The following is a 15003-nucleotide window of genomic DNA, read 5'->3' on the forward strand; positions in this document are numbered from 1 at the left end:
TCTAAAGACTTCGCCTTAAAAATTATAATTTCAAACAGCTAGTAATTAAAGAAAAATCTTAAGAGGCGAAAGAAGTGAAAAAACAGGGAAAATAACAGCAATATCCACTGAGTTTCAGGATTGCACCTTATTCGTAAGTACTTTTGAATGTCATTGGGCAGAACTAAATGCTGAGTTTTCCTCCCAGGATGCAACACAGAGAGTCCCAGCCAGGACCATAAGCCACGCTTTGCCCCAAGTATTCCAATACTGTTAGCCAGCCAAAGAGAAAGAGAATAGGTGCTGTCAGGCAACTCCACTGATCTCCGTTTCTGTAGCAGGAAGGCCAACTGAGAACTAAAGATAATGAGAGGACTGGAAAAGTAGACATACCAAAGGTACGGTGTCAAGTGATACAGGAGATGTGTTGTAAATGAATGAGTTATTCCAGAGCCATACGAACAAATCAACCTCTTTACTGGAGAGGCACAGCTCTAATCCTGTGTTATTATTCAAATGCACTAACACATGAAAGATCACATCACCTTGTTTGTGGATACATTTAATATCCCTTACCCTTCCCACCTTTTAAAACATAATAGTATACAAAATATAAAATATCTTAAATATTTATAAAAATTGCAAGAAAAAAATAGAACGTATGAAAATATTTTTATCTGAGTTCTCCCTCATTGTTGAGAGGCAGCTTAGTTTGCCTTGAGTTCATAGCTGTTGAGTGGGTAGGAGTATGCCCTGCCTAATACTATTCTGTCCCGGAGAAGTTTAAATAAAACGTAGTAGTTGCAGAAGAGGATGAGAGCCATGGAAAGTGTGTGGTTCCACTTCTCCGACCGCAGCAAGGAATAGAGCTGGTAGAAGACGACACTGCCTTCAATAAGGATAAGCAGATTTAACAGCCTTAATGGACGATGAAATAGGAACTGTAAGGAAGGTGAAAAGCAAAAAATTATTTCATAAAAAAGTAAAGACTGCAGTTATTCTCACATTTTTCTCCTAAAATAATTTCATATTTACAAGTTCCTATGTGCCATAACATATGGATCTGTTTACCGAACATCAATCAGGCTATTTCTTGCTGTAGAGACCTAAACCTTTTCCTTTTTGCTCAATGAATAATGAAATAAATTTTATTTCAAAATGTCCTGAGATAGGAAAAAGGATCACAGCTAAAAGAACTGCCTCTAAACATTTTTCTTAAATTCTATCTTATCCTGGATATATATATATATATATATATATATATATATATATATATATAATTTGAGATAATCAAAAGTACACTTATCTAAGACAAGGGCTAGATAAAGGACTGACTAGGAAATATTTTAGGTTTTGCAAGTCAAGAGGCAAAAACAAGATATTATATGGTCACTTAAAGCCATTTAAAATGAATGATTTAAAAAAGTAAAAATCATTGTTAGTTTGTGTGCTGGTCTAAGACATAAACATTAGACAAGTCTGAGGGGAGGGGAAGTCTTATAAGCTGAAATAATCAAAACAATAATTTCTTAATTTTCCCTTAAACCATTTACCTACCATCATTACTGACTAAAATCCTCTACACCATATATTTCTGCTGGGTTTTTTTCTGGATATTGAGAAGTAGGGTGCACAGATAGGACAATGAGGAAGGAAGGAAAAATTAGAATTAGAGTCTGGCTGCTCACTGTTTTCATTCCACCAAATTCTTCACTCTAAGAGGTTAAATCCTGGTTTACTAATAAAAACATATTATGAATAGAAAGATAGAGGCAACAGATTGCAAACTGCGGCAATGGTACTATATCAGATCTAAATAAACTAATTTGGACTTCAAAGTTCAAATGTGAGAATAAAGCCAAACCGTCATGACAGCTCTGAAAGGTAGCCAGGTTCTTCAGGTCCTTCTGAGAGGAAGAAAATGTTTAACCTATTAACCTGGGTTATAGTATATGATATCCAGTAATATCATGTATAAAATTGGCTCAGAATTCGTATTTCAAAAGGACTCAGGCAAGGTTTCTGTGGCAATTATAAGAATTAAAATTAAATGTGCCAGTAAGCTACAAACTGAATGAGTAGAAAGGTGAGGAAGGGTTTTAACTTCTAATAGCTACAGGTAGTCGGCACATTTTAAATGAATGTTCTCAAAACTTCAGTATGCCTAAGAATCATTTCCAAATAGGTAAATGCTGCAAATTCCTGGAATCCTTCAGACATTCTGATTCAGAAGTCTGGGGTTGGGACCCTGAATTAAAGAGTGAGCCAGGTGATTTATATGTAAGTGGCCCAAGGACCACTTTGAGAAGCACTGATTTACCTGTTTGGTCATGCAAAATCAGTAATAAATTAATTTCCCTAATTCTAATTCTTTGGATTTCACCTGACTCTTCAGCTATCCAACATACTAGCAAGGAAAATACTTATTTTCCAAGCAGAAAACTCCAGTAGAATATCTGGTTATCATAGGTTTCTTTTACTAGGGCCAAAAGAAGTCATTAATGGCCTATGGAATAAAGCTGACTGAATTAAATATTCTGTGTAGAAACCAAATCCTTATGTGGTTGTGACTTAAGTCCGCTCCTCCCTAGTTTCCTCATTCAAGGGCCTTGTACTTGCCCCATGCTCCTCTCAGCCCCACCTTGTCCTCGGCTACCAACACCGCCCCACCCCCCCACCCCGGGCCCCAGGCCCGGCCCAACTGTATTTACAAGCATCCAGCCCTGATGTGAAGTTCCTAGTATTTAAGTGAAAGGCCGTGAGCAGCAAACACCTGCAGAACCAGAAAGCCTGTGTACCCTCACAAGGAACTGGGAGGGAGGGAGAATGAGATTCAAGTATCTCAAAAAAAGACCTCCAATTCTTTTTTAGATTATAATCTCTATTCAAAGGCAATGCACTTTACTATGAACAGTGCCCTGCATGCACCGTCTTTTCCCCACTGCCACTGATCAGCTAGCTAGCCTTTCCCATATAAATAAATACTTCTGCCTCTAGTGTCAGAATTTCCAGAAAACTGAAAGAGCAACAGACATAATCCAAGGCATACATTCAAATGGGACAGAAGCTGGGTTTAATGGATGTCTACTGCTTCCTCCTTTCTCCTTTAATCCAGGAAAAGGTAAAAGGCCAGAGATCATGGCATTTGTCTTCCTTTCAAAAGAGAAGTTAAGGTACTTTAAGGAGGTAATACATGGGACAAATACAAAAACAAAACAAAAAACCCAAACACCCAAACCCATTACATTATTACTATATTAAATATCACTGAAGGACACATAAACACAATATAAGGATACCAATAAACCAAACTATTACAAATAAAAATTGTAAGATGAAAAAGGGAAGTCTTAAATAACTGCCTACTTGTTCTAGGTAATACTAGACACAACAAATCCCAATATGACTTTAAGCTGTTGCAGTTGGGACAATGGTACTATCTTCAAACTGCCTTTCAGAACACATTTCCAGGGTGCCCGGGTGGCTCAGATGGTTAAGTGTCTGCCTTTGGCTCAGGTCATGATCCCAGGGTCCTGGGATTGAGTCCCACATCAGGCTTCCTGCTCTGTGGGGAGCCTGCTTCTCCCTCTCCCTCTACCGCTCCCCCTGCTTGTGCTCTTTTGCTCTCTCTCTCTCTCTCAAATAAATACATAAAATCTTAAAAAAAAAAAAGAACACATTTCCAAAAGACAAGGGCCAATATTAGAGTGATAGTAATTACCATGTGCTACACACTGTGCTAGGTGCTTACACACATAGTAGCCTCCTGACACTTATCACTAAGTTTATGTTTGAAAAGAAATAAGTGGTACTTGCATAAAAGCGGGCATGGGATACATCTGAAGGCACTGCCACGTTGTAAGGCCCCATGGCTCTATACAAGCATCTGCTGTGTCGCACCAGCACCCCTTGAGGCCATATTGTATTTTCTGACCAACTAAGGGAGAAAGAAATGCAATGTTAGCATGTTGGCAATTACGAATAAGACAGCGTCTGGCAAGGCCCACTACATTTCTATAGAAGGAATTAAGTATGCAAGGCTTCATCTGCCTGAATTCTGAGGATACACTGCATAGTTAAACTGGAAAGAGTTAGGAAGGCTTTGTTATAACTTCATTGCTATACAGTAGAGAGGCTGCAAAGTGATACAATTAACTCAGTGTCAAAGGACTTATGAGGCTCAGGAGAATGAGCAGGAATTAATGGGTAAGGCAACTATGAGCCAGAAAACCGAGTGTAATCAGATGGACTGTCATCTCAACCCCAAGTGAGCAAAATCTATTAATGGAAATGCTAGAGAGAATAAACAAGAACAGAAAGTGGACTGTAGTGAAGTAGTGGAGAAATGAACATATTGTCAAATCAGCATGATATTTACTGCAGAATTAATCCCAAAAAGCTATAGAAAATCAGTCTATTTGTCACATATTTCAAATGCCTCCTATATGCGTGAAGCTATACAGAAGAGAGACACACAAGGTACTGACACACAGATTTTACTTTTTACCGCTTTCCTGGTTTATTTTTACAGAAGTTTCTCTAGGAAAAAGAAGTTATGGAAGAAGCTTCATTGTTTCCAGCACCAATGTAATGGAGTTGGGGCAGGGATGGGGATCTTCAGGTTAAGTTTTTAAAAAAATCTAAGTTAATTCATCTCTTCCTGATTTTGGAAAGGTTAGTTTCCTAGGGTAAGAACTGGGACAACATTTTAGATATGTTAAACAAACAAAAACAAAAAATAACAAAAAAAAAAAGAAAAAAAGAAAAAAGTCTAGCACCCTGAAGTTTTCCCAGTTCAGAAAATGTTCCGTCGGCCTTGCTCACACTTACCAGCATTAAAGTGATGATACACCTCATGGCCATGTGCCATCAGGAGCCTGAAGATGTACAGTACTAGTACTGTGGATTGTATTTTCAATTTTTATTGAAATTTGTCCTTTGCCCACAGTCGGGTTTCTTTTCAGCCTGGCCCAATCTCTTTCAGTTCCTGGGCTTGAAGGCCTGTGCTAATCTGTATCAGACATCAAGGCAGATAATTGAAGGGAGGACTCTGAGGGGGGAGAGGGGAAAAGAAAGTCCCCTCAATCTGTCCCACTTCATTAGGAAAGAATTTCTAGGTGATGAAATTTGTGAAATGTTCCAATTATAAAAGGGAGGAAGATGAAGATGGTCCAGGTCTGAAAGGAAGGTGTGGTGAAGGGAAAGAGTGAGAGGAACAAAAAGGTTCTAAAGTTAACCATTTTGGATCATAGGGACCATGCAGAGAAATGACTGATAAGGGGACACGATGAGAGGAACACTCAGAGTGAACTCAATTAGGGACAGTTTTCATTTAAATATGGGAAAAGCAGGGAAACATTCATTAGCAAGTTTAAGAAAAAAGATAATAAAAAATGCAAGCAAGGAAAATTATTAGAACAAATTTGCATTTATTAGAAAGAAGAAATGAGAGAAGCAAATTCTAGCTGCCTGAGTGTGAAAGGATTAGCTAGCAACTATTTAGCTGTGGCAATTAGGAGAAGATGAATCTTACAGTCTTCCAAAGAGAATTAAAAATATATCATGACTCTGTGAATTTGGGCAAAGGGTTAAAACTGAAAGAAAACTCCATTATTACAGCTTGGGAAACAAATTCACACTCCAGGGTGACCGGGCAGCTGAAAGGTAGGAGGCATTTAAGGAGGGACTGGGGATGGTGGTGGGAATGGGTTAATGTCCTCTGTGTTCGGTTTAGAGTGATGACAAGCTTCCATGTAGACAAAAAACTAAAAATCAAATGTTCAAAGCCAAGAACAAGAATGACATACAAAGCAAATAAACATGATCAGCAGCATGTAGGAGGTGTTATATGGTTTTACCCTCTAGGCTACTCACATGTGCTGTGGAGCATTGCTGTAGGACCCATGTTCAAGCTTCTGCCACTTGCCCAGGTGAGCAGCTGATTTATGTAGCAAATCACAGTATTTAGATGGCAGCAGTTGTGTGGTGAGCATGACAAAAGCATTGATCCACACCATAATGAGGTGCTCACATGACCAGCGCATGTCATAGTACTGGGTACTCTGGAAGAGATCAGAAGAGGGAGAAATGATTCGTGCACCGTTCAGCAAGAAGGTAGGGACGGGTGCGTGTACATATGCCCTGCAGACAAATGCCACACTGAGTCACACATGCACTGGTTGTCCTGCTGTCCTGCAGAAAGTTCAAGAGCAGAGTCCTCCAAAATCCTTCAACCTGACTTTCTGGCTGTACGAATTAGGGATGGGAGGGAGAGGCAATTATATTTTAAGTCCTTCCTTTCTAGAAGAGGTGAGCGCCCTCTGTAAATGACCACTCCGGCTGCAGATGTGCTTCTCAATGGGTGAAGAAAGGGCACTAAAATGTCCCAAAAGATTCTGGGCCCAAGTGACATCCAGACCATTTTTCTTTTCCACTGAAGTAAATTGAAATTTAGATAAAGGTTAGATTAAATCCAAGGAAACTCCTGATTAACCATGTTAAGATCAACTAGAGTAGGCTGAATTTTATTAAAACCTCAATCCTCTTAAGCTACTACATACTGATTCTATTACAAACACAAACTTTATTTTCCCAGAAACTGGAAAAAAAAATTTTTTTTAAAAGAAAGAAAAAAAAGAGGGGACCACCACGGGTGCATCACATATATGGAAATACCTATCCGCCAACCAGGAGCGGTATTAGTGCACTCCAGATGCAGCCGAACTCCACCATCCAGGCTGCCAAAGGGGAGACAGAGAAAAGGGGGATTAAATAAGAAATACCCAGTTTATGTCATTCACACACAAATCGAGGAAGCACATAAAAGGAACCACTTACCTTCACAAAACACAGGGGGAGAAATGCAACATAGTAGGCACTGAAGAGGGAGTTGAAGAGAACTTCCTTGATTCTGTGGTTGAAATCCGCTTTCAGACATTCTACTTCATTGCGAATGAGGTCTGGAGAGAGGGGGCAGCTGTGCGTGGGGATGGGTGTGGCATTATTAAACTGTTCTTTCAGAGACTCCAGCAATAAGGAGAGGAAGTCTTTGGATTTGGCCAAGCCACCCACAGTTGAGGCACTTTCTTCTACTGCCTGATGCTGAACCATGTAGTTATAGTCTGTGAGAAGAAGATGAGCTCTACTATCTTGGTGGAAACAGCAGAGAGGAACATAAACACCAAACCTGTAGAAGACGGTAAATATGAAAATGAGACCACAGATGCCACCTATAATCAAATCTAGATCTAATATAACTATGTTAGTAAAACAAGTCATGATTCACAAGGATGAACATAACAGAACACGGACTCTGTTGACAGTAAATTCATCATCAGGGAAGTTCTTGAATTTCTTCCCACAAAGGCAATATGCATTCATTGTAGAATAACAGAAGACTACAGAAATCACAACGACAAAACAGAAAACACCAAAAAATGAAGGCTTTTATAATTTCTACAACTGGGTGCACAGACTTCATACTTCTTTCTATGTTTAGTCTCATACAGTATAAACCGTTTTGTAACTTTGAGTGTATTTATATATGGGTTATCTATTTTGAGCATTTTTTTCATATCATTACATATTTTTTCTGTAACAATTTTTAAAGATACTATAATTCTCATACAGATGCACTCTAATTTACCCACTTCTCTCTTGTTGGAAACTTAGGTGGTTTCCTACTTTGCATTACCATAAATATGAATGTATGGATAAAATCCTACATGATCTTTGTGTGCATCTGGTAATTTTCAAATGGTATGCCCTTCACTTCCAATTTCCCCTTCTTAGTGAGGGGCTCCCCCTGCCTACCCACTACATTACCCACCCCAAGCCTACAGGCACTCCTAAGTTCCCCTGCCTGGTTATTTTTCTTCAGAGATCTTACCCCTCCATATGTTTTACATATTTTTCAGGTTTTTTATTTGGGTGGTTTTTTTGTTTGTTTGTCCTATCTTCCCCTTACTACAATCTAAGTTCTGTGTACCAGAGATTTGGGTCTGCTTAATTCACTGCAATATCCTTGATGTCTAGAATTGTGGCTGAAACATACTAGGTACTCAAAAAATATCTGATGGATTAATGAAAAAAATTCTAGATGTATAATAAATAAATTTCTACAAGTAGACTAAGTTGGTCAAAGGACTGAATATTTTTGAGACTTTTTATAACTTTTTATAGTTATTTCAACCTTGGTTCCTTAAAACTTTTTAAAATACTTTCCCCAGTCCTCATTAAGTAATGTCCACATTGTGACTTATGTATTATAAATAAAACGGTCATTTCACTGGCATATATTCAGATATGAAAAACAGCAAATAAAAGATACCCTATATAGTTATTTTTTTTTAATTTATTTATTTGTTAGAGAGAGAGCGAGCGAGCACAGGCAGACAGAGTGGTAGGCAGAGGCAGAGGGAGAAGCAGGCTCCCCGCCGAGCAAAGAGCCCGATGTGGAACTCGATCCCAGGACGCTGGGATCATGACCTGAGCCGAAGGCAGCTGCTTAACCAACTGAGCCACCCAGGCGTCCCTATAGTTATATATTTCATAAAAATATTAACAAATTCACCTATTCATAGTTTTCTATGGAGGGAGAAAGCAAGCTTGTTATGATGTAAGGGAGGATGGTTAGCAGCTCCACAATCCACCGTGAATGTGTGCTGGAGTAGTAGTGTGGGAAGGAGTAAATGAAGAAGCAACAGGCAGAACTCACACATGTGCAAAACTGTGAGGCCAGAGAAACCTGTCAATATTGCTGAAATACAAGCTGCACATGTAGAGATGACATGAGAGGCTAGGGTGTGTGGCAGTTGCAACAATGGCCCCATTTCTTAACCCTTCCTGTAGTCTTACTGCACAGCCCTCATTCTGTGTGTGAAGTGACCCTGCCCTAGCCCTACGATGGCTCAACAATGCAACCTGTTCTGGCCCACAGAATGTCAGCAAACATGATGTGATCAGAAGCCTGAAATGGGTTTGCACGCTGGGGCTTGCTTTCATGCCATTCAATCAATTTCAAGTGTGAGCGAACCCTGCTAAGACCAGGAGAGCTGCTTGACTTCCAGCTGACTCCAACGTATGCACAATAAATAAATATTGTGGAATGCTACCACGGGTTTGAGGCTGTTTGTTACAGCATTATATAGCAATGGATAACTGATAGTGTAGAATGAGAGAAACTAGAAGGGGAGCATCAAAGGCTTAGACTTTGGAGGCTCTGTAAGGTAAAAGGGGATAAAGGAAATGATTCATTAAAGAATTTTAAAGAGGGTTAGTGACATAATTCAACTTCCATTCTGAAAAGCATTACAGCTATAATAAAAAATGGAAAGGAAGAAGGCAAGAATAGATTACCAGAAGACCAGATGGAAGTTTAGAATGTAACAGCAGAGGTTACAGAAAGCAGTGTATAGATTCAAGATAATATAAGAGCTACAACATTAGTCATTGGACTAACCTACCCTAAAGTGAGAAGCTAGCTGAGAATCAAGTTTAAAAAAAAAAAAAGAAAAACCAAAGCAGTAAAGAGTCACTTTTTTAACCTATGAATAAACAAGAAAGTAAAGATGTAGTTACTGCCATTGTCTAGTAAAATTTCTTACACTTATTTTTTAAATTTAAGTTAGATAAAAGATTATACAACTTTAAAAAGTGAAGGCAAATATATTTAAACATAAAATCTGTTTAAATTACATGCTTATTTCATTGTTTTACAGGGGTGTGGAGAGCCTTAAAAAATAAGTAAGTTTCTTTATATTCCTCAACTGAAATGAAAAAGTTGGCTAGTAATTTTGACATGGTAATCCTTTTAAACCTGGCCAAAATATTCCTTGATATATCCATATTTAGTCTTTCAAATCAAATATAGTTAAACATGATTCAACCAGCTGTTGTTCAGAAACAGAACAATGAAATCATCTGAAGTTGAAGAAACTGAAATATTAGTCTAGAAATACAGAAACAACTGATGTAAAATATATACCTTATAATAAATATGAATCATGGAAAATGATGTTTATAATATAGAGTTCATTTTGTAGGGAAAAGGGTAATACTAATGAACTGAATTGATGATTGCCTTAAATAATTAAACAATATAATTAGAAAAATAAATAAGTAAACAGTATAATTAGACCTACCATAGGACAACCAATAGAAAGACTCTTCCTGCCATCCCTGCCCATTATGCCTTGACTTTAGGCCACGTAACTATCCATTTAAACCCATGCTTACACAAAGCAATGATTCTCAAACTTGAGCAAGCATCAAAATCACGTGGAAGGCCTGTTAAAAGACAAATTGCTAGGTCCTACTTCCGGAGTTTCTGTTTCAGTAGATTTGGAGTGGATTCTGAGAATTTCTATTTCCAAAAAGATTCCAGGTGATGCTGATGTTGTGCTTCTGGGAACCACACTTTGAGAACTACTGATTACAGAGGAATGGTGCAAACAAGAACTCCAGAATCAAAAAGACCCGAGTCTTTCTAATTGTCTGACTACAGGAAAGATTTTTAATCTCTTAATCTCTCTTTACCTGTGGCGAAGCCTGCTAATTGTCTGCCAAGAGCCACTGTTCTCCTGCTCTTCCGCTGCAACAGAATTTTTAGTTGAGGTACAGCTGTTCTGCTAAAGACAAATTTCTACCCTCCCTTATACTCTATACTGCTAGGGAGGAGTGGACCAAAAAAGATAGCAGGAGCCTGGGTCCCAACACCATGGAAGCTAGTTGCCACAGCTCTCCAAGATGATTTACACACATACTTTACAGAAGAAAGAAATAAACTTCTAACTTTTTAAAGCCACTAGTACTTTGGAACTGTTATGTCAGACTAAATACACAGCCTCCTGGGTTATGGGGATGATTTCATGAGGTGATATTAATAAACACCTACCCCAGCATCTAGCACATAACAGCAATAAATGGTAGCTATCTACTAATATCCAATGAGAAAGTATTAGCCCAAAGTATACAAGTTAAACTATGCAGAAGAGTTTAAAAGCCCATGTGTATAATAAGATACAACTATACACTGCCAATATAGGCAGCACTTGGGCACTTCATTTGATGAAGAGAGCCAATTAAAATATTCACCATTGGTAGAATAACCATACTTCTCCAGTTTTCTTGGGATAGTCCTGGTTTACCCCTGTTGTCCCAACTGTAGCCTAGTGTAGAAAATAAATTATAAGTCACCCTACCCACTGATTTTTTCCAATTTTCTGAGCTTTTTTTTTTTTTTTTTGGCTTATATTTGAAGAATTCCATCTTCCTCACTTTTGTAGTATTGTTTGCTTGACCCAAATAATTTCTTTAAAAACTTACTGATAAAATGGTAAAACTGGAGTACTCACGGGTAGCCAAGGAAAAGGAGATTGAGGACTGAATGGCTCCGGAAGAGATTGACGAGGGTCCAACAAAGTACCCATCCACATAAAGTGAGTAGCACCAAGCGAGCTGATATCAGAACCATGTAGTGAATCATAGATGCTGCACCCGCCTTAGTGGCCTGGAAGTTTGGAAGCACCAAAAGGAACATTTTATAAATGGCCTTATTCAAAAGCAATGCGATTCAAGGAATTAGATTTAGTGGAAATCTGCTCCCCTCAAAAAAAAGGGAAGGGGGGGAGGAAAGAAGAAAAAAACTGTCCCATCCCACTTATCTTCCTCATTTTTAAAGATTCAGACGGGGCGCCTGGGTGGCTCAGTGGGTTAAAGCCTCTGCCTTCGGCTCGGGTCATGATCCCAGAGTCCTGGGATCGAGCCCCGCATCGGGCTCTCTGCTCGGCAGGAAGCCTGCTTTCCTTCCTCTCTCTCTGCCTGCCTCTCTGCCTACTTGTGATCTCTGTCTGTCAAATGAATAAATAAAAAAAAAAAATCTTTTAATAAAAAAAATAAAAAAATAAAAAAAATAAAGATTCAGACTCTTCCAGGCAGTTTGTTGGTTCCTCCTTGTATTCCCAGTGTCTCATACAGACCTCCCTTAAGTTCTTATGACATTGTCTAATTTATTCACACTGGGGCTTCAAAGTATGACCCATGAACCATGTTCATCAAAATTACTTGGGCTGCTTAGTGAACCTGAAAATACCTACTGCCTTCCCTTACGAGATACAGGGAACAAAACTGTAAGTCATGGAACCTATATTTTAATAATCCACCATGTAATTTTTTGGTAAAGGCATTGAACCATTAATTTATCTTTGGACTAAACTGTAATAACCTCAATAGTAGCAACAATGTCCCATTTTCCTTGGAATCCTCCCCCCAATCTATTTGCTGAATTAATATTTAATGAATTACCGAAGCTTCAAAAAATAATCAGATCTTCTCTGACAAATCCCTATATAAATAAAAGCTTCTCTTTTGACTTTCACAAACACGGAAATAATGGACAATCACTTCCACTTCTTTGTATGACAGCTATTCAAATATTTTTCCTTAATCCCACATTTTAAAGACAGATTAAATATAGTAAGAAAGCATACTTGTCTAAACATGAAGCTCTGCAATGATATTTTCTTTCAGAATGAACTAGGAAGAGAATGAGAAAATACAGGGGAAAATGGCAGATTCCTACAACTTCAAAACAGCAGTGTCAGAATGTAGAAAGGGGAAAAAATTATGTAGGGTCACTAGCAATGGGAGGGGATAAGGAGCTTTTCAGGTCCTTCATCTATCCATTTCTTAATTTACTCAATATATTACATAGCATATATAATATATATGCACTTATATAGTTATTTATAAATGCAAAGAAGCAGTTGAATTAACACCACAGAGAAGGTTCAAACTGTTCTCAGTAACAGTATGGCAAATAATTGTTTATCACTCCCCTGATACATACCTCATGCCAATGTACTTTACCTGTCAAAGCCTAAGGAAGGCATTTAAATGGCTCCATTTTCTTTCTTTCTTTTTTTTTTTTTTAGAGATTTTATTTATTTATTTGATAGACTGCGCACAGCAGGAGGAGTGGCAGAGCAAGAGGGAGAAGCAGGCTCTCCACTGAGCAGGGAGCCTTGAGGCAGGGCTCAATCCCAGGCCCCTAGGATCACGACCTGAGCTGAAGGCAGATGCTTAACCGACTGAGCTACCCAGGTGTCCTCACTGCCTCCATTTTCAAAATAAAAAGGCTGTTCTGCCCAGTGTCACCACAGTAGCAGAGCCTGGATGTATTTGTCATTTTTGTCTTGTTTCAGAGCCCAAGCTCTTAACCACTATGCTATGTATGGCAGATACTCTATCAGGTCCTAGAGACATAGTAGTAACTAAGAACTCTGTCTTTATGAGGCTGCACAAATAAGTAAGACAAATATTAAACTTATATTTACACAAATAATTATTTTTACAATTGTGGTAAGTGCTACAGGAAAAAAGCAGGCTGTAAGGGAAAGCGAATAACAAAGGACCCCAAACTAGGGAAGCCTTTCTGAGGAAGTGGTATTTTAGCTGGGATTAAGGAATAAGCAAAAATAAGCCAGGTAAGGAGTAGAAAAATAATCCTAATAGTATGTTAAAGTATGGTTTATACGAAAATAAAAACTTATATACCAAATATACCAAAATATGGCCCTTTCAATAATGAGGTTGTAATTTAAAAATTTTCCTGCTTTATATTTGAGGGTTTTCCGATTTTTTTTTTTTAATAAAATGTACTACCTTCCTATTTAGAAAAAGTTTTTTAAAAAGGGAGTTGCAAGGATGCCTGAGTAGCTCAGTCTGTTGAGCATCTTGCCTTTGGCTCAGGTCATGATCCCAGGGTCCTGCGATTGAGCCCTGCATCTGGCTCCCTATGATGCTTCTCCCTTTCCTCCCTGCTTGTGCGCTCTCTCAAATAAATAAATAAAATCTTTAAAAATAAAATAAAATAAAATGGAAGTTGCCTCAGGTTGGGAGAATAGCTGAGTAACTTTTTGGTCTTGTGGAGCAAGTCAAGAACTAGAAATGGCCTGGAGGTGAATAAATAATCTTATATAGTTGGAGGTATTCCTCCCAGAATAGTGTTTAGCATTTTTATTAATTACCTCCAGCCTCTCCTTAAAATGATTGGTCTTTCTCAGGGTAGGGATCCTTTCTGTGATATATAAGCCAAAAAAAACCCCCAAAAGACAAACATTTTAATGGAAGGAAGGAAAGATGATTTATCATTGGTCTTACCATCTAATTTAGCTCTTTTAAGAAAAGAATCACTATACAGCTCCTATTTTTAATTTCTGAATAGGTAATATAGTCATAAATGCTCAAAATACAAAATGTATAATAGTGTTTGTACTGAATTTCCTGCCTTCTGGTGCTGTTCGCAGCCACAACTAGGCAGCCTGTTATTAGTTTGTATGTCCTTCTAGAGATAATTTATTCATACATAAGCAATGTATTTTATTCCTTCTACCCACCTTATTTTAAACATTGTTTTATATATACATACATATGTATTTTTTTTTACTTAATATTTTAGTGGTCGGTACAGTTTCATCTTTTTAATGGCTGCATGCTATTCCATTATGTAGATACCCCATAATTATTTAAACGTTCTTTCTCATGGACTTTAAGGTACAGAGACTTAAGTCATTGACCAGAAGTCTGTTTAAATTTAGTTTAAGTATTTTGTTCTAAGTAAGAATTACAGGTTTCTTTTTCTTTTCTTTCTTTTTTTTTTTTTTAAAGATTTTATTTATTTATTTGACAGACAGAGATCACAAGCAGGCAGAGAGGCAGGCAGAGAGAGAGAAGAGGAGTAAGCAGGCTCCCTGCTGAGCAGAGAGCCCAACGCGGGGCTTGATCCCAGGACCCTGGGATCATGACCTGAGCCGAAGGCAGAGGCTTTAACCCACTGAGCCACCCAGGTGCCCCTTCTTTTCTTTTTTTTAAAGATTTTTTTTTTTTTATTCATTTGAAAGAGAGAAAGACAATGAGAGAGAGAGCTCAGCAGGAGAGGCAGACTCCCTGCCAAGCAGGGAGCCTGATGTGGGACTCGATCCCAGGGCTCCAGGATCATGACCTGAGCCGAAGGCATGCTTAAAC

At 38.3% G+C, this 15003-nt stretch overlaps 1 protein-coding gene across 1 annotated transcript in view; it reads right to left on the minus strand.

Moving 5' to 3' along the window:
- Positions 1-439: 439 nt before the first annotated feature.
- Positions 440-15003, minus strand: part of TMEM39A (transmembrane protein 39A) — a 30756-nt gene continuing 16192 nt past the window's right edge. The window contains exons 5-9 of the mRNA XM_080812602.1: positions 11334-11488; positions 6817-7165; positions 5854-6041; positions 3796-3916; positions 440-920 (exon numbers count right to left, since the gene is read on the minus strand). Coding sequence (XP_080668728.1) covers positions 687-920; positions 3796-3916; positions 5854-6041; positions 6817-7165; positions 11334-11488 — 1047 coding nt within the window. The 3' untranslated portion in view covers positions 440-686. The remainder of the gene's footprint in view (positions 921-3795; positions 3917-5853; positions 6042-6816; positions 7166-11333; positions 11489-15003) is intronic.

This window comes from Martes martes (genome assembly GCF_963455335.1).
Source record: "Martes martes genome assembly, chromosome: 1".
NCBI lineage: Eukaryota > Metazoa > Chordata > Mammalia > Carnivora > Mustelidae > Martes > Martes martes.